The sequence below is a fragment of the Populus trichocarpa genome, chromosome 3 (genome assembly GCF_000002775.5).
Source record: "Populus trichocarpa isolate Nisqually-1 chromosome 3, P.trichocarpa_v4.1, whole genome shotgun sequence".
NCBI lineage: Eukaryota > Viridiplantae > Streptophyta > Magnoliopsida > Malpighiales > Salicaceae > Populus > Populus trichocarpa.
The window spans coordinates 14,646,349-14,672,783 of NC_037287.2; the positions used below are offsets into that span (position 1 = coordinate 14,646,349).

The 26,435-nt window shown below is 36.6% G+C and overlaps 5 protein-coding genes, 1 long non-coding RNA gene and 1 other non-coding gene across 10 annotated transcripts; 4 read left to right on the forward strand and 3 right to left on the reverse strand.

Moving 5' to 3' along the window:
- Nucleotides 1–2,913: 2,913 nt before the first annotated feature.
- Nucleotides 2,914–4,954, reverse strand: LOC7458173 (5-amino-6-(5-phospho-D-ribitylamino)uracil phosphatase, chloroplastic). Its single transcript, XM_002304459.4, has one exon. The coding sequence runs from the start codon at nt 4,348–4,350 to the stop codon at nt 3,205–3,207; it is 1,146 nt and encodes a 381-aa protein (XP_002304495.1). The 5' UTR covers nt 4,351–4,954; the 3' UTR covers nt 2,914–3,204.
- A 1,550-nt stretch (nt 4,955–6,504) lies between these two features.
- On the forward strand, nt 6,505–8,569 carry LOC7458174 (uncharacterized). The gene is made up of 2 exons (XM_002303551.3): nt 6,505–6,925; nt 7,521–8,569. Exons 1-2 carry the CDS (start codon nt 6,657–6,659, stop codon nt 8,257–8,259), a joined length of 1,008 nt encoding a protein of 335 aa, XP_002303587.1. The 5' UTR covers nt 6,505–6,656; the 3' UTR covers nt 8,260–8,569.
- LOC112326761 (uncharacterized) lies at nt 7,593–9,244 on the reverse strand. The gene is made up of 3 exons (XR_002980652.2): nt 9,102–9,244; nt 8,781–8,949; nt 7,593–8,094 (listed from the first exon to the last, which is right to left on the reverse strand). It is a non-coding gene; the product is annotated as an uncharacterized LOC112326761 (long non-coding RNA).
- Nucleotides 8,713–11,559, forward strand: LOC7465862 (uncharacterized). The gene is made up of 4 exons (XM_002303552.4): nt 8,713–8,843; nt 9,137–9,448; nt 10,433–10,495; nt 10,944–11,559. The coding sequence occupies exons 1-4, from the start codon at nt 8,787–8,789 to the stop codon at nt 11,241–11,243; spliced, it is 732 nt and encodes a 243-aa protein (XP_002303588.3). The 5' UTR covers nt 8,713–8,786; the 3' UTR covers nt 11,244–11,559.
- An 891-nt stretch (nt 11,560–12,450) lies between these two features.
- LOC7465863 (uncharacterized) lies at nt 12,451–18,950 on the forward strand. The gene is made up of 8 exons (XM_002303553.4): nt 12,451–12,982; nt 14,074–14,136; nt 15,145–15,906; nt 16,051–16,185; nt 16,793–16,876; nt 16,993–17,052; nt 17,172–17,258; nt 18,408–18,950. The coding sequence occupies exons 1-8, from the start codon at nt 12,635–12,637 to the stop codon at nt 18,690–18,692; spliced, it is 1,824 nt and encodes a 607-aa protein (XP_002303589.1). The 5' UTR covers nt 12,451–12,634; the 3' UTR covers nt 18,693–18,950.
- A 2,261-nt stretch (nt 18,951–21,211) lies between these two features.
- Nucleotides 21,212–25,436, forward strand: LOC7465864 (uncharacterized). Of its 4 annotated transcripts, XM_024596896.2 has the most exons (4): nt 21,212–21,432; nt 21,618–21,705; nt 22,489–24,388; nt 24,573–25,436. In XM_024596896.2, exons 3-4 carry the CDS (start codon nt 22,505–22,507, stop codon nt 24,903–24,905), a joined length of 2,217 nt encoding a protein of 738 aa, XP_024452664.2. In that variant the 5' UTR covers nt 21,212–21,432; nt 21,618–21,705; nt 22,489–22,504; the 3' UTR covers nt 24,906–25,436. The 4 variants fall into 4 exon arrangements, with proteins under 4 accessions (XP_024452664.2, XP_024452665.2, XP_002303590.4 ...); XM_024596897.2 differs by lacking the exon at nt 21,212–21,432 and having other exon boundaries at nt 21,440–21,722; XM_002303554.4 differs by lacking the exon at nt 21,212–21,432 and having other exon boundaries at nt 21,440–21,705.
- Nucleotides 25,437–26,263: 827 nt separating this feature from the next.
- On the reverse strand, nt 26,264–26,335 carry TRNAD-GUC (transfer RNA aspartic acid (anticodon GUC)). Its single transcript has one exon. It is a non-coding gene; the product is annotated as a tRNA-Asp (tRNA).
- Nucleotides 26,336–26,435: the final 100 nt, after the last annotated feature.

Here is a 26,435-nt window from a genome sequence, read left to right on the forward strand (position 1 = left end):
TTATTTTTTAAAATTTAACTTTTAACATTAATATATAAAAACATTAAAAAAATAAAATTTAAAGCAAAAACAAATTGTGAATGTAACTTTCCACGGGTCACTTTCATTTTTATTAAGTATTCATTAAATTAAAAAAGAAAAAAAAAACAAAGCTAAACAAAGCAGCGGGGCATTTACCGGATGTACCATCATGAGTGCTATTATATGGGAGCTGGTAAGGAACAGTTTCCAGGCTTTCTATGTAATTAAACTAAACTTCGAGGGTTTCTTTTTAAGGGTCTCACCTTTTTGTTTGTGGCTGCGTTTTACTGCGTCTTTTTTTATATTAATTGCCAGGGTTGTTGTCTCCTTGACTTTACTATCTTGCCCTTTTTTTCTCCCCACTAAATGGAGTGGGGCATGGCTTTCTAGACATTTTGCCATGTGCACGAGGTGGCTTCTTCGTTTCATGTAAAGCGTGTTTGGTCTCTCTCCAAACCAGAGGTCCACTGTGCGGGACCCACCAATATCAGCCTCAGTTACTGGCGAGTCGTGTAATTCCCGCTTTTTAATTGCTTTCCATTTCTCTCCTCTTGTTAATTCAATCTGGACGTCTTTTATATCAGTATTTTTGAAAACATTTTAATTTTCATATTATTTTAATATTCTAATATTAAAAATAAAAAATATATTATTTCAATTTATTATAAAAAAACACTTTAAAAAATAACCACTTACTTATACAAACTCAAAAAAAAGTTTTTACTGGGCTGAAACTTCGAGCTGCAAGGTCTTAAGGGCGTCTTTAATTTTACCAAACCTAGCATGGTGAACATGCTTAGATCTAACAGAGCTTGCTTTTATCATGGCCGATGTGGCTTTATGCTTCTTTCCCCTTGCTCTCTGTTTGGTGTGTACAGGTCTACAATGGCTTATCAATCAACATTATAGCTTTTCCATCGTTTTCAATGCACCTGGCCTCCGTGCTAACCACCAAATCCTTGCATTTTCTGAAGTTGATGATGCATTTCAATTTTTATCTTCTGCCATTCTTAGTCTCGCATTCCTTGAAAACTTCCCCATGCACGAGTCCTTTTCATTACCTTTTTTGCCTCATACGATTCTTTATGACTCTGTTCTTACGAGTAGGTGCATGCACGTTGTGTTTTCTGTCAACTCTTAATTGCCCACCGTTTCTTTTTACCACTCACTGCAATTTTGAACTAGCTTTTCCTGCATTTTGTTCGTGCTTCTCGGGTTTCCCCTTTCGCATTCCTTATAATTTTAGCATGTTAGCTTTTGAGCTTTGCTTTTTTCTCACATTATTTCTTCAATAGCATTTGTGATCAGCTAGGCCGCCGAGTTTTCCTGGCATCGTACCTGGGCTCAGCAAAATAATTTACAAGTCAATTTCCTTTACTACAGTCCTTCTTAAAGCTACTGTTCACCTTCTTCTATTTCGGCTCCTCTACATGTTAAATTGGGCCCCTGAGTTTATCTCCCCTACCTTTTCACCTTGTCGTCGTGCTACAGAGTAAAATCTCGTGCAAGGGTTGTTTCTCTTCTAATACGCAATATATAGTCTAATATTGGGATGCCTTTTCTACTGTATAATTTTTTTATATTAATGCAATCTGCACCATTGCTATGGTATCTTCCTTCTTGCTGTTTCTTTCCCTCGTCATTTTGCGGATTTCTTTTGATCATTAGGAGGGATTTCCCACCTTCATTTGGTGTGCTTTGTCCCCCTTTACTTGCATTCTCATGTTTCCTAATACAAATTGTTTTCTTTTACCCTTTGTTTTCCATCCCTTTTCTCTTCTATTTTTTTTTCCAATTATTTTCACTTTTTTTTATTATTATATAAATTGGGTTTTTATATAATTCCGAATCACTAAAAAAGTGATAACTTTAAGATAAGGCAACATTTATGATAATTGCGGATAGAAAGGTGAGAGCAAGGGAATGTAAAGCCCAACACATGTCATGGATCCGAACATATAAAACATGGCCCAAAGTATACCCAACATACAAGTCCTGTCTTCCATCCTTCTAGTCTTCTACTATTATGTAAGTTTGGGTCGACTGTCATCATTGTTTGACACGAGACAGTGACTTTTTTTTTTAGTTGCTATAAACTTGAATTTACAGCATAAATTTCAAATAGGCATGTAGTCATACTATAAAATAAATTAACTGGTTTATGGTTTTTATGGTAGACTTTACTGGAATAATGTGTTTTTTTTTTTATTATTATTCTTAAGGTGTGAAAAGGTATAATTTAGTTCATAAAGTTTTTAATTTTTACAGTATCATGTCTTAACTTTTTAGTTCTCAAACTTATTTTTCATTCTCCTGTCGGAATGTCAACGGGGACTCTAAAACATGCTGGTCATCGGCCCCTTTGGATTAGAACCCAAATGGTAACAAAGAAACCGCGGACCGAACCAAGTGATACCGGATAGAACAGGAACCGAATCCCCAGCCTTGTGAAGACCAAATACGACGCCATTCCAACTTTCAAGTAAAATTACCAAAGAATTGTTGAGAGCATGACAAAAGGAGCCACTTTTGCCACAAACGCTAGTGCTATAATGTTGTCAATGATTTTACCTGGAGTCATCTAATAATTTTCGAAGTCGAATCATTGGTTCCTTGGTTAGAGCACAACCGCGGCAAGCAATTATATTACAGATGTCTAACTGCTCAGCCAAACATCCCAGACCTCTGAGAAACCAAAGATTTTATGAAGCAACTTCAACCTCCAAGGAATCGTGCCAATTGTTACAAACCAGGCTCTCGACCTGATCATCTTAAGCAATTCTGCTGTTGAGAATTGTTAAACAATATGATCAACAGGGGGAACATTGAGCAATGATCTTAATGATTCTTATACGTACAGTTGAATTGATTCTAAAGGTCCAAACAGAAACAGAATGAAGCACCGCAAACAAATTATTGAAAACACAACTATATACGTTGTACGGGTGATACATCATAATGTAATTCTAGTCCAATGTAGACCACCATTTTTTTTTCCTTCTTTTTTTGACCTTTTCTTGTATTTCCCTCTTTCTACTTTTAATCTTTTTTTATCCCTTCTACACGGCAAGGGATTCACCATTTTGCAGTGATTCTAGGGGGGGGGGGGGGGGGGGGGCGATATGGAACTATTTTCATCAAGAATTGGATAAAGCACAAAATAAACTGTACAATTCATAAGAGTTACCAGAAGATATCATCAACTCCCGCTGAGGTAGATCGATCATTATCCTCCTCAGGCTCCAGCTCCGTCTCTAGCTCAACAGGCCCAAATTCTGGCGATTCAATATCAGCAAGATTCTTCAGATCAACAATTGAAAGTTCATCTAGTTTCCTCACCACCAAGTCTGCAGCACCAAGCTCATACACGGGATGCTTACTAGCAATAGCAACACACTTCATAAAAGCATCGTGTGCAGCCTCCACGGTTTGATTAGAGTTCCCAAACACAATACAGCGCTGTGGTATAAAGTTTAGAAGCTGGGCTGCATAAATAAACATCTCCGGATCAGGCTTCCCCCTGTGAACATCTTCTGCTGCTACAATAGCAGTGAAATACCCTTCAATCCCGACAGTTCCAATTGCACTCTCGAGAGTTTTTCTTGGACGCGTGGAAACCAATGCCATTGGTATCTTGTAATGCATCAAAATATTCACAAACTCCTTTGAGCCAGTTCGTAATCTGTATATCCCACCTTGAAGAGATTGGTAGATTTCTTCCTTCCTTGTAGCCATTCTTTTCATCTCTGGCGGGTCTCTCGACCAACACAAGACTTCAGAAATCGCTTGCTCATTCTTCATCCCGTCTACTCGTCTCAAAATAAAAGCTGGAGGAGTGGGTTTTCCTTCTTCTCGGGAAAGAGCAAGCCAAGCTTGCCTCTCGAGATCAGGATTGTCCTCAATTATCACACCCTCCCACTCAAATATAGCACCCAGCCAACTGCAACCCATCCTTTCTTGTCGAATCAAGGGATTATGCAACAAAGCATTATCCGCTCTGTTCTCTGGTGGCCACAAACCTGGTTTTCTATCAACACCAGTATCAACTCGGTAATTCCAAGTCCGTGGTATTCTCTCTTCCTCCCTGTATGAATACACCTTTTTCGTGAGCTCTGTTGCCAGAGCCTTAATTGAGGTATTAACTAACCTATCAATTTTCAATCTTGGCAACATAGGAGAAGAATAAACAAGCCTTTTACCCACGGCTTCTTTTATCGGACACCGACAACTACTCAAAGACTTTCTCCTGTAAGAAGTATCCTTGACAGACAATCCCCCACACAGTGGCCTATATCCAATAAGAGATGCTGCAGCAACTGAATCCGCCATGTTTACCAGTTCTCAAAATAGGCAAACCCACCAACAAATTTCAACTCGAATCTAAACTAAATTTCCCCTAATTCAATCCCTAGAGTACCGTACACAACTTAAAATTTACACAGCAGTAATTATAATTACACAAATAAACATCAATTCAATACCTGAACTTTTAGATAGAAAGCTATACAAATTCCTATAATAATAGTATTCTCTAAAACCTTAAAAAGAGACCAGAATAAAGCAAAGCTTTCTTACACTAAAAAGAAAGCAACTTGCTTGCTTAAAAGCCAAACCAGGCATAGCCCATTAACCCCGACAATCTAAAACCTCAAAGAAACAACATAAACAGCTGTAAAACCGATAAAAACTCACCCCAGAAGGCTAATACACAACAAATAAGAAAGCCTCTAAATTATGGAATTTTTTTTATCAATTTTAGAGTGGAAAAGGGGGGAATGAAGAACCTGTGAAGTAATCGTTGATTAAATATTCGATGGGTGGGATTGGAGAAGGAGAGGGGAGTGGCTAGATACTTCGAGGGAGGAAGGATATGTGAATATCTCCGAGTGTGTGTGATGCTTATTGTTGAAGGAATGGTAGTTGTTTTCTGTGGTTTATAATTACACCCAGACTTTTTTACAAGGAGAAAAGGGTCCAGCTTGCTGGGCACGCGTCAGTTACTATTATTATTGTATTATAGACTATAGAATACAGGGGGATTATATAATTTATTTTGTTACTAAAAGTTTTATTTTATACTATTTGATCTGAAAGTAAATTACCTCTAATTTCTTAATTAATAATGAAATTAAAAGAAATATGATTGAAATAAAAATAAGGTCAGACATAGATGACATGCCATAGATTATATGAAAAATATACTTAGATCATTGGTATTTGAAAATAACATAATTTATATAATTTAGATTTCTTTAAATTTTTTAAAATCATTTTTGATACACAAGTTTATTTGTATTATTTTTTAATTTACAGTCAAAGAGAACAGAAAGAGGGGTTGTTAGATTTCAACGATGAGAGAGAATGTCATTGTTCATTGCCTTTTCAACCACTAAAATAGTTTTTATTGATGTCAATGAGTTCTATGAGATGAACTGGACTTCGTGGTGGTTGTTTGGACCCTTCATATTGCATGAAAAACCAGATCTAAGTCAAGAAAATAAAAATTAACTCTGTCTGATTTCGGGTTTTTAGGCTATTTTTTAGGTATTTGGAGTTAATAAAATGGTTTTTGGGTGTTATAAGTGTGATTGTAATGTTTTTATAGGTAAAAATAGCTTTTAAAATGGGTTATTTTGGTCAAAAATGTCACTGTCCTGATTTTCAGCCACCATTTTAGTGTCTAAAATTTAGGATTACAGACGATACGTCATCTATCTTGGCTAGCAACATATCAACAACTTATTTCTTTTTTTTTAAAAAAAAATAAATAAGAGTAAATGACATTAAAAATTTAAAAATAAAAAACCAAGGCCCTACCAATGCTCTTGGGCTCTTCATTATAGTGGCTCAAACACGTTGGGCTATAGGCCCGCGAGTCTTGACTCTTCTTGGCTCTTTCTTTTAGAATGAATATAAATTTAAGCGAGCTTTAATTTTTTTAATATATATATATATATTGATTAATATCCCTCGTGAGTTCTTATTACGCTTGAATCTATCGTAGAATTGCATAATTTATATAGACAATTGAGTATTCCTTTGTCTATAAAATTTATTCAATTTAAGCACACGAGTATTTATTTAGACTCCACCTCTCTTAATCCTAGTACAATTAGATGCTTGATAACAGTTGTGTCAAACCTTTCATATTTACCATTGAAATCCACGTGTATATCTGTTCTACTGAAGCACGTAACATGATTGAAAATGTTTTTTTTTAATAACCAAATAGCTTATATTTACAATGTCGAGTAATTAATAACCGACATTTTTTTGTTATTTATTTTCTTTTTTTTATGTTTATCAACTTAAATAAGAAAATTAATAATAAAATTAGTTTGGGCTAAAATCAAACCAAAAACTCCCCAATGCTCCAAAATCCAAATCCCATGTTCAATTTATTAAAAAATCCCTGCACAAATAATTTGTAGAAATGGTTGAAAACAAAGGGTAGTTTTTTTATGGAGAAAAAAACACGCGTCCCCAGAAAAAATCACCATAACGTTTGACACGACGTCGTTATCAACAATCCTTTATTCCTTCATCCAGGCCAAAAACCTAAGCTCCTCCCTATCTTCTTACTCTCCGTTTTCCTCTACCAGCTGTTCGATAAAACTCTTAAAAGAAACAAACCCATGGGAAAGAGAGGAGGAGGGGGAGCCAGCAAAAAGCCACCACTGAACACGCTAACAGCGTCTAACAAGTCTTTCGCACTGAGTGCAAAAGGCGGAAATCACAATCCCAGGTCATTATTGAGACTTGAACACTTGCAGAATCTTGCATCATGGGCTACTGAAGAAGCTTCAATCCCTTCTCTTGCTGCCTTTTTTGGGCGTCAGTTTGCGTCTTCTGCAGAGGCTTTGGGTGTCCCACTTGACCCTTCTGCTCTGTTTCAGTGTCAGAGGTTAGTCTTAAACGTCTGAGCTTGATTGTGTTGGCAAAACGGTTTCTTAGACTTTTATGTTTTATGTTTCTGTTTCTTGTGTGTTTTAATATGGGTTCAACGCAATTGTTTTTACTTGAATGGATGAATTAGAAGTTTGCTGATGAATTCGCGCTGGCTTAAGCTGAAGAAATTACACTGCTTAGTAGGTTGTGAAATATTGTTAGCTTTTCAAGTCATCGTGCAAACATTTGATTACGAAATAGGCTTGAGATTGGATTTTTTTTCACTAGTTTCACACTGTGGTTGCAGAGCAGTGTGCTTCTATGGTGCTTGTTTTTGCCATTGCAATGGATATTGACTTCCTCGTTTGTTAGCAGCGTTATTCAATTACTTTTGACTCGAATTTCTGCTTGTATGAAAATGGCGTTCTACTTGAATGCATAATCTTTCAACTGCGGTCTCTAGTTGAACGCATAATCTTACAAATGTGGTTTAGCTGGTCCAGCTGAGCTTATTTGCTTGACACCTCCTCCCTTTTTTTTTTGGTTGAAATTCAATCTTGTCATGATCAGTAGGATTTTTTCATCCTAATTGGATATCCTTTGTTTCGCAGGTGCGGGACATTTCTTCGACCTGGCTTTAACTGCACAACACAAATTGAAAAGAATCAATCAAAGGCAAGGCGTCGACACAAGAGATTTAGTACTTCGACGAAGAATAATGTCGTCTACAAATGCCACCACTGTTTACATATTAATCTAAAGAGAGGAACTCCTAAAGGCCACATGAAAGAAATATGTCCGCCCAAGCCCAAGCCACAAGCTAAACCAACCAAGTCCGTGCTTCAGAAGTCTGCCAACTTGGAGAAAGGCACAAGTAGCAAAGGTGAGATAGTTAAGATCGACGGGCCAGCTCTGCCTGCAATATCTCTGGGTACTTCCATGACGAACAATCCAGCAAATCCATTTCCGAGGATTAAGACAGATGAGATATACAAGATAGCCGAGACAGCTTTGCCTGCAATATCTGTGGATACTTCCATCACAGACAGTCCAGCAACTCCATTTCCAAGAGTTAAGACAGACGAGATAATTAAGATTGATGAGACAGCTTTACCTGCAATATCCATGAGCGCTTCAATCACAAGCAGTCCAGCTACTCCACTCCCAAGCGGCAGATTTTCTCTGCTGGATGCCACGAAGAAAAAGAGAAATAGATCAGCTAAAAAACCAGAGCAATCTGAAGGCGATTCTGCTGCAATGGATGCTGAAAACACTGTCAGCACATCAAGTAAAAGAAAGAGAAAATCTTGGACAAGCCTGAAGGAAATTGTGGAGAAAAGAGCACAATAGGAGTCGAAAAATTAAAACCCTGACAAAGCCATTGTTTTGTGTAAAATAGAAAAATCTTCTTAACAATGAAGACTGCTGGTAAGATCATGGCCAATTGTTTTTTTACTGCAACATAAACAATCTTGAGGGAAGAAAAGGTTCCAGCAAAACAAAGTTTTGGATTTACTTCTGTATTTTCGTTAGCAACATAGAAGTTTGGGCTTTAATGCTTTTCAATTTTTCACCAAGGTACTCTGTGTAGATGGTTACTAGATTGTTGTTCTGCCGGGTGGATTATTTTTTAAAAAAAATAAAAAAAACTATTCAGATATTGTTAGTATTTTTTCTCGTAAAAAAATTAAATAAACCTTTGAGGTGAGATTAAAGATTGATTTCGTGAAGCAACCATACTGGAAATGGCTGGGGTATGTAAAATAGACTCCATTCTGGAAGAGAACAAATAAACCTTACTATCTAAGAACCAACAACACTATCTAATACATTCCACCTTAATTAGAGGATGAAAATGAAAACTATCTTACCAAAACATGGCTTTTGACAAGATTATAGCCAGAAGAAAGTCGTCAGCAATGCTTCCATTCTCAGTTCAGTTGTCCTACTCTTTTCTTTTTCTCTGTCCCTTTGCAAAAACTCATCTTCAATTTCCTTCAGCAACTGCATCATCAGGTTGCTGCAGATACTGCACAAATACTGACCACCAATGCAATAAAATCTCCCTCAACGAGGATAATATTTTACATTGTTTTTTAAAATGTTTTTTTTTTAAAAAATATATTAAAAGGATATATTTTACATTTCATGACTACGTGCTCTAGTAATGGAAACAGTTATCAAATCCCTACATTCATGTCATTTCTGTAATTTACTCTCCTCCTAGGCCCCAAGTGGTCAAATCCTCTTGAAATGGGAACAGTGGCGCAACACCAGGCGGCAGCCAAATTGCGGAGAGAATCAGAGAATGAGACTCCGAAAATTCGCGCAGATCTCAACGAGCGAAGAGGAAGAGGAAGAAGAAATGTCAAATGAACATGAAGAGGGTGAGATACTTCCCCCAGAAGAGGATGAGGATGAGGAGGCGTCGCTGGAGGATCCCAAACCGGTTGGGAAACGAGTTAGGTTTTCAGGAGAAGGAAGCGAGAAGAAAAGTCACTACAAGGTTTTCGAGTTTTCCGGAAACCGTTACACTATTGTGAGTGATTTTTTTCATGACAACATGAATGGGTTTCGACGTTTTGTGTTTGAATTGAAAGTTTTGGTTTTTTTATTCAGTGTGTTTAGGGTTAAAGCTGGAAAGAAATTGGGTCTTGCGTTTGGTTTGCTAGCTTTTTTGACTTTTTCTTGGTGGGATTTTGGGGTTTTAAGTAATTTTTTGGGTTAACCTCTCGCCTTGGATATCTAGTTGCTATTGGTCTCTTTGTTGAAGGGCTTTTGAGTTTGTGCTTGTTATTGAGTGCTGGAGGTTATTTTTAATTTTTTTTTTGTTGTTAAATCAGGAGGGAATTGGGTTTAGGTTTGTTGCTTGCTCAAAATAAGTGAGGAAGATATGAAAGTTTAGAGCTTTTCAATGTCAGTTGTTTCATTCTCATGTGTTGCGAAGGCTGTACCTGTTTGTTTTTGGCTATCTAATGTTTGATCTGTTTTCTTTATCAATGTGGTTTTTATTCTGGACCTGTATTCGTAAGAATTTGGAGTTTGCGTGAGGGCCTGAAAAAGCGGGGCGAAGTCTCCCTAGCTTGAACTTGAAGTGGCTTGAAGAAAATGTACTATTACAAGAAAAGGAATTGATTTTTTTATGGTATTCAGATTTCTCATTTCTTGTCTTCGAATTACCTGTTTTCTTTGATTTACTGGTTCAAATGCAGCAGTGGTTTTGAGCTGCTATGTTGGAATGAGACTGCAGTTAGTTTCATTGATTGCATCCGGGGTTTTAATGTTTGAAAAATCCCTTATTTAGTGTGTTGGGTTTGTTGAGGTGAAGTTAGGTTAGCTAATTGGACAATTTGAACTTTAAATTTTCAACTGTTTGTGTGTTTAAATTTGACGTGGGAATGCACGCTGGTTTTGAGACCTTGGTGGAATCATGGTTGCATTTGCTTTTTTTTTTTTATATTCTTTAATTGTTCATGTCATCAACGAATTATATTTCTCAGTTTCTGCTTTTGCTTTTCTGCAGGAAGATCCTGTACTTCTAGCTCCTGAAACTAAAGAGCAAAAGCCTGACATTGTAATTATCAAGGTAATTGCTTGGAATTGCTTTGTGGTGTGTCATAGGCTTCTCATTGATCCTCTTTTTTTGTTCGTTGACCCATCTGGTGGACACGCACTTATGCCATTCATATTTAAATTGGATATTTGCACATTTTTTTCATTTTCACTTTGTTCCTCGTATTTGCTTTTGATGCTAAATAAGCTAGTGTTAAAGCATAAACATGATTCTCTGTTTGTAGGGATGAAAAGGTTCTTTGAGTTGTTACTGTTCTGCATAAATATTGCAATTCATGCGTTACTGGCATGCTCGGATGTCTTTAATAAATGATAAGCAACTGATTGTCAACCGATCTAAATTTCTCCCAATCTTTTCAAGTGAATTAATTGAGCTTGCCTTCATTTTATATTTAGCGCATAAACAACTTCCATATCATCCTTTTCCATTGAAACCAACATGCCTGTTATCATGATGACAGGACATTACTCAGACCATTGATGGTATGGTGATGGTCACTGGACAACTGTTTTATCACCCCGAAGATGCTAAGAAAAAGGGTGGTGGAAACTGGCAGATACGTGATACCAGGGAGCTGTTCTACAGTACCCATCATGTTGAGGTTCCAGCAAAATGTGTAATGCACAAGTGTGTGGTGCATTTTATCCCCGCCAACAAGCAGCTTCCAGATTGCAGAAAACATCCTGGGTTTATCGTCCGGCAAATTTATGATGCTGTAGAGCAGAAGCTCTGGAAAATAACTGACAAGGACCATAACTAGCATTTCTGTTCTTCCCAATGTTCTGTGAAAGAACAATAGATTAGGATGCGAGTAATCAGAGGAATCCAAAAGGCATATTGCTGCAATAGGTGCTAAAATAACTTAGGACATCAAGTAAAAGAAAGAATGAAATGATTGACAGCAATGAACATAATTGATTTGACTAATCCAGAGTTATGCAAGTAGGACATGCATTCTTGTGTTTAATACAGGGGGCAAGAATCACAAGGGGTTACTCTAGTCATCCGATTGCAACGTCCTTATTTTCATTAGAGAAAATTTTATGAAATTCTAGGCTTTTGTTCGTTCTGCATTATCCCGTTGTTTTTATCCGTTACATTTGCTTCCTAGCTTCATGTTTGCTTCAATTGTTTGCTCCTAAATTGTTTTGTTCTCCCAGGCCCCAAACCATCTAGTTTTGTTTTATGCTACTACTTCCCTTCTCACATGGTCTAATCAACGTGAACAACACTAATCATTTTATAGTTTTTTTTTTTTAATTTTAGCTCTCAGACTTTATTTTTTGCTATTTCATATTTGCACTTGATATTGATTCATATGTTAAGTTTTGCTTTTATTTGCATGAAATCATACATGGAGGATGTTGTAATTCAATTTTTGACCCTTTATTTTTAAATATCTTTTCAGTAATTTTAGTTAATTTTAATCACTTTTTATTTAATTTTTGTCTCAAAAAATCTTGAAAACATGAAAATGCAAAACAAAAACAAAAAATACAAAGACAAATTAAAAATACAAAAATAAAAAACATAGTCGAGGTTGAAATTTGACCGATAATGAGTAAAAACAGTTGAGAATTTGATTGAATAGAAATCAAAGAAAAAAGACTTAATTTGACCTTCTAAATTAGAAAAATTGAAGAGGCAACCATGAATTTGAATCATTTGATCAAATTAAGAACTCAATTAAAAACTTATTAAAATAAAAAAATCAAAATTAAGAGCTAAATTGATCAAAATTGTATAATTATGAGAATCAATGATGAATTTGCAATAAATTGTTAAATTAAAGATCTAAAATGTTTTAATTAAGGATATAATTGAAAAAAAAAAAGATGATTAAGAGCAAATTGAATGAAATTGAAAAAAGTCAAAATCCAAGACCGTAACAAGAATGCGGAAATGTTTGTCCTATTTTTTTAATAATACCAGCAGCGTTGACTAGACATTCTTGGTTTGCCGACAATGTGATTGCATGGGATAGATGTAATTTAATTAAATTGTAAGACCATTTCGGTGTTATCGTCATCTTTCCTATACAAAGCATCCAACGGCTAACTCCTCCTTGCTTGGCCTGGATATACTTATCTGCACCACCGCAAAAACCAAGTCTTGTTGCAGCAACAAACTCACCGGATAAATCAAAATAAAATGGGAAACCGAAGATTCGCTCAAGTCTCCACCAGCGATGAAGAAGAGGAGGCGCCACCAAAGGCACCGTCATTATTAACAAAGACAAAGCCTGTAAACAACAGCGAGATGGAGAGGAAGAGGAAGAAGATAGAGCTTCAAGAAGAAGAAGAAGTAGCAGTGACGAGAAGGAGAGGGAGACCGAGGAAGAAAGTAAGAGAGGAGAAATCGGAGGAGGAAGTAGAGGTGGAAGAGGTGCCGCAGGAGGATGCGAAGCCGGCTGGGGTATTGACTAGGGTTTCGGGGAAAGGGAGAGGGAGGAGAACTCATTTTGATGCTTTCGAGTTTGATGGGAATCGATATGAGCTCGTGAGTTATTTATTTATTTTAATTAGTGTAATTAGGGTTTTTTTCTTAGCTACAATTTTTGGAGAAAGATTAGGTTTTGCGCTTTAATTTTGCCAATTGGTTTTGTTCTTTGAATGATTCTTCGCATTGTTTTAGCTGTTTTAGCACTTTGGTTGTTCGCTAGAAGTTATTTGAACTTGTGAATGTGGCAGGCATGGTGAATTTGGGGTTTAATAGGGGATTTTTGTCCGTTTGGTTTTGATTGGTCTGGGAGGTTTATTTGGTGGATTTAAGGTTTTTAAGTATGTTTTGTTTAGTTAAATTTCGGCCTTGTGTTTTGACATCAGTTTTGGTTTTTGAAGGGTTTAGTGGAGTTTGTGTTTGTGATCGGGATAGATATATATGCTGGATTTAGTTCTGGAAACACTTTGGCCTAGGTTATCCTCGGCTCTGACAAAAACAGGGAACATTCAAGCTTAGATTGAATTTGTGTTTGTTTTTTGTTATTTTGTTGAGCTGTTGTGTGCTTTACTTTATGGATCCCTTGATTTTTGTTCTGCACCTGGTTATTTTAGTTGATTAGATTATGGAGTTTGAGTGTGCTAAAAAGAATTGGGGAAGGAGAATGACTTGTAAAGTCCAGTGACAGGCTTAATGTGGCTGTTGTTCAGAATCACAAGAAATTGAAATGATGATGGTTGGTGGAATTTAGATTCTTTATTCTTTTTTTTTGTGTTATGCACTATTTGATTTATTGATTCTAATGTATTCATCGTTTTGAGAAGCTTTGCTGGAATCTAGGATTATACATATGTTTTGATTGATTGCTTTTGGGGTTTGCTGTAACCATATTTTGGTAATATTGGTTTGTTGCTGGCAATCAGTTTAGCTATTGGTGCTGTTTCTGCTCCTGCAAAATTTGAAGGAAGTATACAATTGTACATTTTAAGATTTAAGCTGTCAGCTGTTTTTCTAGCCCTATTTAATCAGTAAATGCAGCTGTGGTTTTGAGGAACTTCATGGAATCATAGTTGTTTTTACTGTTCTTCCCTAATTGTCATATAATGAATCATCGTGGTTATTTATTTGTTTTTCCTCTGGCTATTCTGCAGGAGGATCCTGTCCTTCTAGTTCCTGAAGATAAAGAGCAAAAACCTTATGTGGCAATTATCAAGGTAACTCATGGAATTACTTGTTATTTTAATTCCTCATGTGTTCTGTATCATATTTGGTGGATTTGTATCTCATGCATGGATATCCTATTTTGAATTTCATGTGGTTTTTCCTCCTACCCTTTATCATTCATTATTTTCTCTTTAATGATGGATGGCTTGGTGGTGAAGCAAAATATTGATTTTCTGTTTTCCTTGATAATGAGAATTTTTTTGTGTTAACTGTGCAAATTTTCAGGAGTTCATGCACAGATTTTGTACTGGTTTGAAATCAATAATATTTTGGTGATGTTTGATTCTAATGATGAGCAGTTATGTTTTGACAGATTTCACAATAGTATGATATGCTGTCGACCCTTTACTAAATAATAGGTGATGGGCTTAAATGAATAATATTCTAAAATATATCCGAACACATGAGTGATATACTAAAATATTTCCAAAATGAAACGGTGATAAATTCTGAACATCAATTAAGTTTGGGAATTTGGTCCTATCATATTTTAAATGGGAGCATCTTTTTGTTTACACTCAAGCTTATGAGAAGACCCTGTTATTCCATATTAATGTATTTCTGTCTGTTCATTTCTTTTCATTTTTTATTTCCCAACCACTAGTTGGAAATGGGACGTGGCTTGCATACCTCGGCGATTTAATTATTCATATTCCAACTTATTTTCTTTCACTTTTGGGCATGCGATAAACTTCTATTGCACGCCGAATTGGAAATTAATTTCGTAAATTGTTGTCTCGCATTTTATTATTTCATGGATCTCTCTGGTAAAAGATTCTTAAGTACACACTGTTTGGCCAATTTCATTGTAGTTCTGTTGCTGACTGAGTTTGTTCTATTTAACATAATTCATATGCTGCCTGGTGAACATAGGACTCATTTAGTCATTTCATCTTGATGATGTAAACCATTCAGATTGTTTTGATTTTGTATTTAGTATGTATGATTTCTGTCATCACCTTCCTTTGAGACCAATGGAATTGTTATTCTGTTGATAGGATATTTCTCAAACTAAGCACGGCAGCATGATGGTCACTGGGCAGTGGTTTTATCGCCCTGAGGAAGCTGAGAGAAAAGGTGGTGGAAGCTGGCAGTCACGTGATACTAGAGAGCTCTTTTATAGTTTTCATCATGATGAGGTTCCAGCAGAGTCTGTCATGCACAAGTGTGTTGTGCATTTTGTCCCAATTCACAAACAGCTGCCAAATCGCAAACAATATCCTGGCTTTATTGTCCAGAAAGTGTATGACACTGTGGAGAGGAAGCTTTGGAAGCTTACTGACAAGGATTATGAATATAATAAACAGCACGGGATTGATCTTCTTGTTCAGAAAACTCTATCAAGGATGGGAGACCTTCCTGACATTGAAATTGAAGATGCTCCCACTGCTGCTCCTGAACAGGAAGATCCAGTAAAGGCAAAAAGAACTCTGAGGAGAAAGAATGTTTCACCTCTTGATGTGACCAGGGAGGAAGAAGCAACTGGCAGACCTGATAATTTAAAAGCTGAAACACCAGGAAGCTGCCCAAGTAATGATTCAGAATATCATGCCATCTTAGTAAAGTTTGATGCCCTGACTGGAGATACCCTTCGAGACAAGTGGTTGGAGCGGCTTCTTCAGAGTATTCAATATATGTGCAGTTCTCCTAACTGCACACTTGATGATGGTAAGCTAAAAGGTGGTTCTGATGGTGGTGACCATAAAAAAGAGCAGAAGTCCCAGGGAGCTGCAAATGGATCCGAAGAAAATAGTGCGAAGGTGTATAATGAGTTTTTGCACTTAGCTTTGGCATATGACATTGAATTCCATTTTTTGTATCTTGATTAGTAGGAGGAGATTAGAGATGGAAATTTGACAATCTTGAAGATGTTTTGACTCTAGTGCTCTAATTGTAAATGACAGGTTGGCAAGTCTTTTCCCTGGCTGGATGCAGCTGTTCCTGCAGTAAGTGCTCTTGAGAAGGCCTCACATGATGCTCTTTCCTCTGATTTTCAGAAATATAATCAAAAGCTGCGCCAGCTAGCGTTCAACCTCAAGGTTAGTCTTGCTCTCACTCTCTATCAAGGTTGTTATTCTCCGGGGGTTCACCCCATGTGGATACTCTTCTTCCCTTCTGCTCAGTATGGGAATAAAGGTGCAATGGAGTTGAGTTCAGTCTTCATAAAAGATGTCAGTCATGTTGAGGGACTGTAGTTGCTTTTTCTTTACATCTGTATATTAGTGATGCACGTATATACGTGTTAAGCTGTTAAACAAAATAAACTATTGAAGTTTTTCCTGTTTGCATGTGAATGAAATGGTTTTTAAAAGAGAAAACAAGCATACTCTGAATATCAATGGTGCTAATACATATGTATTTACTGGCGTATTTAAATGAAAGATTGAAATTTTATCAAAAGCATTTGGTGAAATGCTTTTAAAGGGAAAACTAAGCATTCTAGTAGGATTGTCTTAAGCGGTATTGATCATAGGGTGTGGAGTATGGTCCAAATTCACATGATTAAGACTTTGCTGTGGAACAAGATGAATTTTCAAACTAATGGTGTTTAGTATTCAACTTTTGACTGAGCATGCCACCTTCTTTTGCTGAGGATATTGATACCAATCTTCTTTACCTAAAATGTTTTCCATTTATTCTTGGCAGAATAATGCATTTCTAGCCCGCCGTCTTCTAAACAAAGAGTTGGAACCCTCAAAAATGCTGAACATGTCACCAAATGAGTTGAAGGTATAAGCTCTATATCTGCCTGCTTGGCATTATTTTGATTATTTCTGCTATTATGATCTTGTTCTGGAATATGTACAAATGTTATAAATTGTATGAATTAACAAACTTATCTGCAGGAGGGTTTAACAGCTGAGGAAACTGCAAAGAAGGAGCCTGATGAGTCAGAGCGCATGCAGGTTGCTTCTTTTTGCCACACTTTGGTTTTAACTTTGAGGTGTTGGATAGATTTTTTGGCTGTACACTTGGATGGGTGCTTGTGCTCATTGCTTGGCTAACCTGTTTGCTTGTGTATCAGATGACCGATGCTCGTTGCTCAAGATGCAGCGAGTTTAAAGTGCGACTAAGGGATGTAATCCAAGCAGGACATGGAGCCCGCTACCAGGTTTTCTTCACACCCGAACCTTTTTTTCTACTTGCTATTATTTTTTAGATTGACATTAATTTCAAATATTTAGCATGTTGCATTGCCTTTCTGACTGTATTACATCTAACGAGCTAGGGTGCAAGCACCCAATGCATAAAGTGACATGTTAGACGTGCTAATATTTTGAACTCTAGAGATGCATTTCATGCACAGTTGCATAATATGTTCATACAGCCAAGTTGTAGACACCTGGTCTCATCTGCTTTTCCGTGTCTGGTAAATTAATTGGTAGTCCTTGTTCAGTCTTCTTGTGCATTTATTAAATCCCCATATGAAATATTGGCTTGCAAGTCAAAATTTTGCTGACCATGGTAACTCAGATTGCATTTCAGATTTCCATTGGTGATCTATGATAGTGAACAACTTCAGAAGGCAATAAGTTCAACAGACAAAATGTTAACTGTCTGTTGCCATAAAAAAGAAAATAAAAACCACAAGTTATTCTCTTGTATAAATCGTTTGCTTATATGTTGAAGAACAGTAGCTCCTTTTTATCAAAATCTTTCCTTTTCTTTCTCCGTATTCTTTGTCTTGTTATATTCAATGATTACCGGGACCAGACACGGAATTGAAAACCAATTTGCATGTTTGGATTATCAGTTGGAACTTCCTAGGGTTTGCCTTTCTGTTGGACCTTAACAAGTTGGCTTTATAATGCTTGCTACTCTTTCAGTTGCTAAGCTAGCTTGCAGATATTCGTGTTTGATAGCTATGTCTTCTTAAACTCGTTGCCAGTAGTGCTAGTCCCCAATCCAATAAGGTTATGTACTTTGCATTAGCAGCATGTAATCTCAATGGGCATCTGTGCCGGAAGACTTGGCTCTGCCAAATTCCCTTGGCAACTTGTACTCCACAAGCCATTTTCCATGGAAGCATCAAATCTTAAAAAATGTTTATGTAAGACAATGCATGCCTTTCCATCTCTCTACTGATATGACGTCTTAACTGGGTCATCGAGAACATTAACGTGACAAACAAACTGTGTTATTTTGAATGATTGGACTATAATACAACTCTGAATTGCAATCTCCAATAGCTAGAAGGAATTGTCCATGTAAATGAACTGCCATATTTAAGTCAGTTAACTTTCAGGGTATTTTTTTTCAGCTGGAGTGCATTGCGTGTGGCAATTCCTGGTATGCATCCAGGGATGAGGTATCTATGCTATTAATAGACACCCCGAATTCTGCCAGAAGTGTAGGCACTGCACCATGGGCAACTGCCAAGTTTGATGAGGTTGAGAAGAAGCTAGTGAGTCCCTGTGAATCTGATAAGGCGACTGAATTCCTTAAGAAAACAAGTGAACCATACATGCCCGTGTTGGAAAACCAGAGATCATTTAGCAAGGTCAAGGTTGAAGAGAGTTCTGAAACTCAAAAGAATGCTGAATAATAAACACTGCCAGGAATTTGCTTGATTGTGCAGATGTCCTTAGTGGGTTATGCATAGTTTTGCACATTCCTGAAGTTCCAAGTATAGTTATCTAAAAATTAACTAAGAGTTGCTGTACAGGAGTAGGATTATGTTAGTAATACTTCTGACCTTAGGAGCTCTACCTGATCACTGCAGGATAGAAGTTATCTGTACCTAATGACAGCAAGTCTCGATTTGTTCTTGAATCAATTTTATATAAATGCATAGTTACTGAAATAGCTGAAGTTATTTGGATCTCTGCCGAAATGGATAAACTTTATTCGGAATAGTACGGTTTCTGGCAAAATGAGCGTTGCAAATATCTTCTTGTTGGTTTGCACGGGCGGCAAGAAAGAGAGAAAGAAAATACCAATCATCCTTGTGAGCCGTTCTTTAGGTTTCAAGCACTCTATTGTTCAAGTGCGTGGAGGTTCCATTATGTTTTCTTCGAAGTGATATGCTCTAGGCATGCACGCGCATGAGCTATTTCTTACATGAGCTTTTTAGCTTAGCACTTTTGAGAGAGCGAGAGAGAGAGAGATGATATCTGCTATATTCATTGATTAATAGTATATTTAACCTTGACGGAGTGAATTTAACTGGTCTGTAGATTTTGATGCTCTATATTACATCAATTATCACATGAATAGCATATTATTAAAAAAAAACAAGATGGGGGGTATCACATGAACTATACACGTTGCTGGGGACTTGAATGCCTTGAAACAAATCGTTGTGTTCTCGAACTTGTGGAAAATCCATGGAGTATACTGGAGAGAAAAATTAATAATTCTTCCCATTCAATTCAAGAATGTTGGATGCAGGTTTTTACATCAATTCGGACCACTTTATTTACGTCTAGGACCACTTCAACTAAACTTTAGTTCATCCATATGATGTAGTAATCACAGGAGAAGAGAGTTTAAGAACCAGTTCCATGAATCTCGAGCCACTTGTAAATGGTATAAATAATTTGCTTATGATTTCCAATTTTGTTTTCTTTTACTTGCTATATTGGAAGTTTGCTCCTTGCAGATGGCCATTCATGCCATCTAACAATTTCACAGCTTCAAGACGTTGAGGACTTAGTTGTAATTACAGTAGAATTAGACCTGCATTTTGGTACTCTAATACCAATTATTAGTTTAATTACTCGAAACAGCTAAAATTAAATGTAGTCGCCATCTTGTCTTGATATATGTTATTCCCAAAACAATAAGATAATAAGATAATAAGATGTCACAGTGAATCCGGCACACCGTCTCATTTTAATTAAAAAATTAGTAGTATGCTCCCCCAGGTATAATATATCACTCCTAAGTAATAAGTTAACCCTCTTGATTTTCATTTAAAAAAATAATAATTAGAAAATAATGGAAAAAAATATACAAGTTAACCCTCTAATCTCACCACCATAGACACAAGATCATGATAACTCAATTTAAAAGAAATAAAAGAAATACTAAGATCAGTTTTTAATTAAAGAACAAAAAAAATTAATTCATCTTAATATTTGAAACCAGTCTAGTCATGAATCTAAGATTAAATTCATAAAAGATAAACAGTGAAGAATAACAAAACAATATTCTAAAAAATGATAATAAAAATGCTAATATTATTAATTTTTTTAAAAATAATAATGTATCATTTGATTTTGTAATTTTATTAAAAAAAGACTTGGTTGAAAAATAATAAAGAATCAAATAATAAAACTTCTATAGTGACATGGGTTAATCTAGTATAGGAAATGGGTTTCTTGGGGTTTTTTTTATATATATTTACTGAAAATTATTTAATATGTATTTTAAACTAAAGTTTATGATATGAACTTTCTATTAGTTTAATAAAATTTTGTTACAATAAACCTTTATAGAAAATTATAATTCAATGTATTTAATTTTAAAATTTCCTCATATTTTATATTTTAGCTTGATATAAATATCTTGATTTCCCTATTTGTATATGCATGCGTGACAATATAGATTACGTGTGTTTAATTTTCAGTAGATGTCAAAAATTTATTAATTAAAATATAAATATATTTACACATAAACTATCCATATATTTAATTAGTACCACTTTAAGTTACTTCTATTTAAAAAATCTTATACAAAGGAAGGAGAAATGAAAAAGAAAATTATACACTTATATATAAAATAAAGGTAAATAATATGTTCACTAATGTATTCAAGAAAAACTTGCTAATATGATAGTCATTGAAAGATTACATGGTTGTTAACTTTAGTACCCGTAAGATTAATCAAGTACGCGCAAACTAATTTAATATCCATGTTAATAATAATAAAAAATATTATAATTTTATCATATAAAATTCAACTGCCTTCTTAAAATTGAAAACACATCCAAATAACCAGAATCACCCTCACCCAAGAAATGAATTCCGCTTTTAAATAAGGGTATAAATGTCTTTGCATACATGAGTGCCCCATCTAAAACTGGCCATATAATTCAGACAAAAAAGTAAAGGCAAAAACAAAACAAAGCAAAGCACAAAAAGAAACACAGGCAACAACATAGCTAGGCTGCAAATCATGACTTGAACACAAGATGGCTTTTTTAGTAGACATGCGCAGAAGCTTTGCAGCTCTCTGTCTCTCATTGCAACCCTTTGTCACGTGAGTGGGCGAGAGAGTGAGACTCCACTCTATATTCTATAGAAACAAAGACACATTACACTCTCTCTGTAACTAAAACCAAGGCATGCACTCTTCCCCTCTCTCCCACTTTTTGTGTTTATTATGCTTTACTGTCATTGGTCTACTTCTTGTTTTCTTTTCCTTTTGTACTTTTGTTGATACTTTGAGAGTGTAAACACTCTTTGGGGTCATTGCTGACTGTTCTTAAGGATTGTTTTTTTGACCTTTTTGTTTCTATTGATAAAAGGCTTTAGCTTGAAGAGATTGGAAGGATATGATTACAGCTACTTGTTGCTGGGTTTTTCTTTGAATTCACAGCCGTGAGATCCAGTGGGGTATGGCATTTCCTCAAGTTCGTTTTTTTCTCAACATTTCTTTTCTTTTTTTTCTTTGGCTTAGAATGCAAGTGAAGATAAAGTTGTTGCTAATAATTGTATGCAGCCTTCATGTCTGCAACTTTACTCTTTTGGGGAGTTAAATTTATAGAGATCATAGGATTCCTTGTTAATTCAAGTTTTTCAGTTTTATGGATCATCAAAGTTAGTTTCTTTTGAGGTTTTTTGTGATCTCAAACTTAGGAATCATCAAATGGGGAGCATGCTTTTTGAAGTAATTTTTTTTTTTAAGGTCGTCATAATAGTTCTTCAACTTTTGCGTTAGCTCTTCAAAATTAGAATATCAGAGACGGCTCTTTAAACTTTAAAGTGAGCAGATTGGTATTTGTAAATGAGAATGTGCTGGCTTGATAAGTTCTTACTAGGCGGCTATTTTTTATTGTCTGTTTTTCCGTTTCATGTGTGATTTGTACAGTTTACTTGGAAGCAGATAGCTATTTGTTGTTTGTAGCTGGATGTCAAATTTAGTGTAAAAATAAATGCATATGATGACAATTAAACAATCCTCTTAAATGCTGATAATTTTTATTGATTCTCTATTAATACTATCGGTCTCTGGCAACGTTTAGTTGTCAGATAAGTTGGCTTCTATTTCTTGTTTTTGGGGGTACTGTGAGTTTTATAATCAGACATTGCTACTATCGCATTGCTGGGTCTTTTGTTTTTTGGCTTCTTCAGATATTAACATATTTTTCTTCTTATTTTGGATTTGTTCTTTCTTAGGATTGTGGATCTATTAATGGAACTGGAGATGGAGTTGGATTCTGAGAAGAGTAGCACCTCAGATCTGAGTCCTAATACTGTTCTTCCGCATCGACGTTGCTCAAAAGCAGAAAAGAGAAATGCAAATGGCAAACTCACACGTAAAGATGATATTTTGAGGATGAAGGAGGGCTTCACTGACATTAGCTTCCGTCATTACCGTAGTTCCTCTTGTAAGAATGTTCCATCTAGACCTGTCGGTCTACAAGGTAACATAGAGCTGAAGCGAGGCTCCATATATCAAAGCTCCAGAGAAGTAAGGAGAACGAAGGAAATGGGTTCTAATGGGGGGAGGAGAACAATTGAACTTTCCCGTGCTAGTGACACCTCATTTTCTTTCAGGATTGTTGACTCTCTGTGTAGCTTAGATGAAGAGAGCATGCCGAAGAGATCTCTTGCAAGCTCTGTAAACTCAAACTCGAATTCTAAGTTTGTTCGAAGACCTTGTGTAGAACCACGCTCATCAGATGACTTCATTGAAATCTGTCCAAATTTGGATAAGAGAGACAAACATTCTGTTGGAGCTGTACGGAGTGACTCGATTGGGAATCCAAACTTCAAATGCGAAAAGGTGGTTGGTCCACTAAATGATGGAAATGAACTTCTGGAAAGAGATACAGCTCTGACATACCACCAACCAGTCTGTGCTAAGGTAGAAATGCCCTGTTCACCTTGTTCTTCAGAAAGCGATTTCTCTACTCGAGCCATCTCAGAGTCCCAATTTAGTCCCATCCGAAAGATGTTCGATCCATTCACAAAATCAAAGTCTATCCGCAGTCCGTTTTGTCATGTACCTGAACCAAGTGATGCCGAAACCACTGGGATGTCAAACATGGGAAGGAATCAGACATTTCGGAGATCTTTGTTCCATGACTTTTCACATACAGCTCAGAAATCAGATTTTGGTTCTCAGAATGTCAAGAAAGATCACCATCATTCAGCTGTAGTGTGTTCACCAGTTCACCTACATGGTTGTCTGAAGATGGAAATTAAGCACGGGGTGCCTTTTTTCGAGTTCTCATTGAATCGCCCTGAAGAAGTTCTGGTGGCTAAGACATGGAAAGCAAATAATGCATTTAACTGGGTCTATACATTTCACTCCATTTCTAATAGAAAAAAGAGCAACGCCACAGGACGGGGGTTGAGTGATGGAAATAAGGAATCGTCGGTGGTGGGGCAGATGCAAGTTTCATGTTATTTATGTTCAGAATTAAAAGATGGGGGGAACTTTGACAACTCTCTGGTGACAGAGTTTGTGTTGTACGATAATGTCCATGCAAGACAAAGAGTTTCTACTGAAGAATCCCCTGGAGTTAGACCTGACATAGGTGCCAAACCAGGCTTGGTTGGTGGAAGTCATGAGATGGATGGCAACTCTGATGCAGCGAAGTTCAAACATCAACCTCAACATGCTTTTGATAGAGGCGACCTTGATTCTTCCAATCCTTATCCATGGGCAGCTGCAGTTTTGCATCCAGACCTCGAAATAGCAGCCGTTGTTATTAAACTCCCATTTGCAAAGAGAGAGAGCCTGAAATACAAAAGGGGGGACAAGGGTAGTGATAAAATGCATTCGAATCTGCTCAACCTTTCTGTTGGCGAGCAAAGGATGAAAACTATCCGTGATGAAGAAAATCAAGAGAAGGTGAAGGTGGTGATTCCAACTGGAAAACATAGTTTGCCAAGGGGTGATGGTCGGGGTCCTTCTTCATTGCTTGAAAGATGGAGATCTGGTGGAGGCTGTGACTGTGGTGGCTGGGATATGGCCTGTCCCCTTACAGTTTTTGGCAATCCAGGCATCCAATGTGCTGAAGACGAACCACTCTTGGATAATCAGCGGCCTTTGGAACTTTTTCTTCAGGTAAGTTTCCTAGTTCATACTCGAAGATGTTTTACATTGCTGACATGGATAGAATGGAAATCTTACACTTGGATAAAAGAATCTATGCCCCAAATACGGGCAACTTTGCTTTATTGGTAATATGAATCATGCAATTAGTCTCTCCATAGTTCCTACCTATAACAAGATTCTGATTTTTGTGCAGGGAATGAAAGAGAATAATATACCAGCAATGACCATGACTGTTCTTGAAGAGGGTCAGTATGCTGTTGATTTCCATGCACAATTATCCACATTACAAGCATTTTCCATCTGTGTTGCCGTATTGCATGGTACAAAAGCCACTGGTGTGACTGGAGAGGAAAGAGGCAATCGGTTATCACATTGCAATTCACTGAAAATGCTTATGGAGGAGGAAGTGAAGTTCTTCATTGAATCAGTCACTGAGGAGGAGAAAAGGAAAGCATCCAAGAAAGTGGAAGGGATCAAGCAATCTTACGTGCTTAACCCTCCCTTTTCTCCAATTGCTCGGGTATAGCCTCAACGTCATACTGAATGCTTCCTCTAGCGAAACTGACCAGGCTTGCAAAGATCCAGAACCAAAAGAAATTCAATGAAGAAAGAGGTTTTCATGATCTAAAAGGGTTTGGCAGGAAGCCGGTTGCAGCAATCTTTGCCAGGGTGACTAAGCTGGGAGTTTGAAAATGCTTTTGAAACCCTTGCACAGCTGTGCTCATCAGAATACTTCAATGTATAATTTGATTCTATTTTGTTCTTCCATTTTTCAACTAGCTAGAAATAGTATAGAAACGTATCACTGTCCATAATTGTAACTTGACAGGAAGGGAAAAACACTAATTGGAAAGATAAGAGGGGGGTCTTGTTCTTATTTGTATTATATTTGAGGATATGGTGCCAAGGGGAGTAGATATCAGATGGTTTTTAGAAGCGTTCATCACTAATGTATTTGGAGGCAGGCAGTTCAAAATATTTGTTCACAAAACCATATTGTAACTTCAAAATTTTGAATAATGGGTTACTTTATCCTTGTTTGTTCTCCATGGTTAAATATTTCACGCAGTGATGCAATTACCTCTTGAGTATTTCCCCCCTCTCTAACTCAATAAATTCTCACACTTGGGATGGGAGTCCGAAAACATCGGCTTCCCAGATTCTTGATGTCCTTAATGAGAATCATGACAGAGCCATGCTGTGGTTTAACTTTTGCAGGACATGTCCTTGCTTAAGTAAGAAAATCTTGACATGTTCTGTCCCAAAGAGCATGCTCCCATGACAGTGACCGTGCACTAAACAAATTCTTACATCCTTGGCCTTCATGTCATCTTTTTTGGCTTTCATGGAATTGCTAAGCTAATACTTACAGTAGCATACTTTGATACTCACTGTCCTTTTTTCTCAGCTGAAACAACACCTCGTGCCTCCTCCGGCATGGCTATGTGGCTTGGGAAAAATGAAATATATTAAAAAAGTATCGGTTATTTAATTTATTTTAGCCACTACATATTCAACAACGTTTCCCATAACTCAAAGTGTCTCAATGTTATTCCTATTATTTTCATACAGTTTCAGCACAGCCTTAATCGGTTTTTTTAATTATTATTATTATTATTGCATGAATATAGTGGTCTAGAAGATACAGATGAAAGAAAGAAATTGAAAAGTTGAAAAAAAAAGTTAAATGTAAAAGTGGGAATTTCGTAAGTTATTTACCAATCAAGAGCCACACTGGATCTTTTTATAATTTATAAGACCAACATCGCAGATTTTAAACTACAGGGACCGGAGTAGAAAGTTTCTGAATCTGCAGGGCTAAAGTACAATATAGAGGTCATATATACGCTGACAAATAAAATTAGCTCAACTTAAAAAGTCAGTCGCCGTTGCCGGGGATCGAACCCGGGTCACCCGCGTGACAGGCGGGAATACTTACCACTATACTACAACGACACGCTTGTAAGGTCATGCATAATTAAAATATTTATACAACATAATTATAAGGTAAACGCCGCTTGGGGGCACCGTACGTGGTTGGATTCAAGAAACAAGA

Excerpts from the sequence above, each read along its gene's own strand:
- LOC7458173 (XM_002304459.4), bottom strand. The coding sequence starts at position 4,350 with ATGGCGGATTCAGTTGCTGCAGCATCTCTTATTGGATATAGGCCACTG.
- LOC7458174 (XM_002303551.3), top strand. The coding sequence starts at position 6,657 with ATGGGAAAGAGAGGAGGAGGGGGAGCCAGCAAAAAGCCACCACTGAAC. Across the intron at positions 6,926-7,520 it reads GCTCTGTTTCAGTGTCAGAG|GTGCGGGACATTTCTTCGAC; the intron begins GTTAGTCTTAAA and ends TTTGTTTCGCAG.
- LOC7465862 (XM_002303552.4), top strand. The coding sequence starts at position 8,787 with ATGGCTTTTGACAAGATTATAGCCAGAAGAAAGTCGTCAGCAATGCTT. Across the intron at positions 9,449-10,432 it reads CCGGAAACCGTTACACTATT|GAAGATCCTGTACTTCTAGC; the intron begins GTGAGTGATTTT and ends GCTTTTCTGCAG. Across the intron at positions 10,496-10,943 it reads CTGACATTGTAATTATCAAG|GACATTACTCAGACCATTGA; the intron begins GTAATTGCTTGG and ends TCATGATGACAG.
- LOC7465863 (XM_002303553.4), top strand. The coding sequence starts at position 12,635 with ATGGGAAACCGAAGATTCGCTCAAGTCTCCACCAGCGATGAAGAAGAG. Across the intron at positions 16,877-16,992 it reads TGTCACCAAATGAGTTGAAG|GAGGGTTTAACAGCTGAGGA; the intron begins GTATAAGCTCTA and ends ACTTATCTGCAG. Across the intron at positions 17,053-17,171 it reads ATGAGTCAGAGCGCATGCAG|ATGACCGATGCTCGTTGCTC; the intron begins GTTGCTTCTTTT and ends CTTGTGTATCAG.
- LOC7465864 (XM_024596896.2), top strand. The coding sequence starts at position 22,505 with ATGGAACTGGAGATGGAGTTGGATTCTGAGAAGAGTAGCACCTCAGAT. Across the intron at positions 24,389-24,572 it reads CTTTGGAACTTTTTCTTCAG|GGAATGAAAGAGAATAATAT; the intron begins GTAAGTTTCCTA and ends ATTTTTGTGCAG.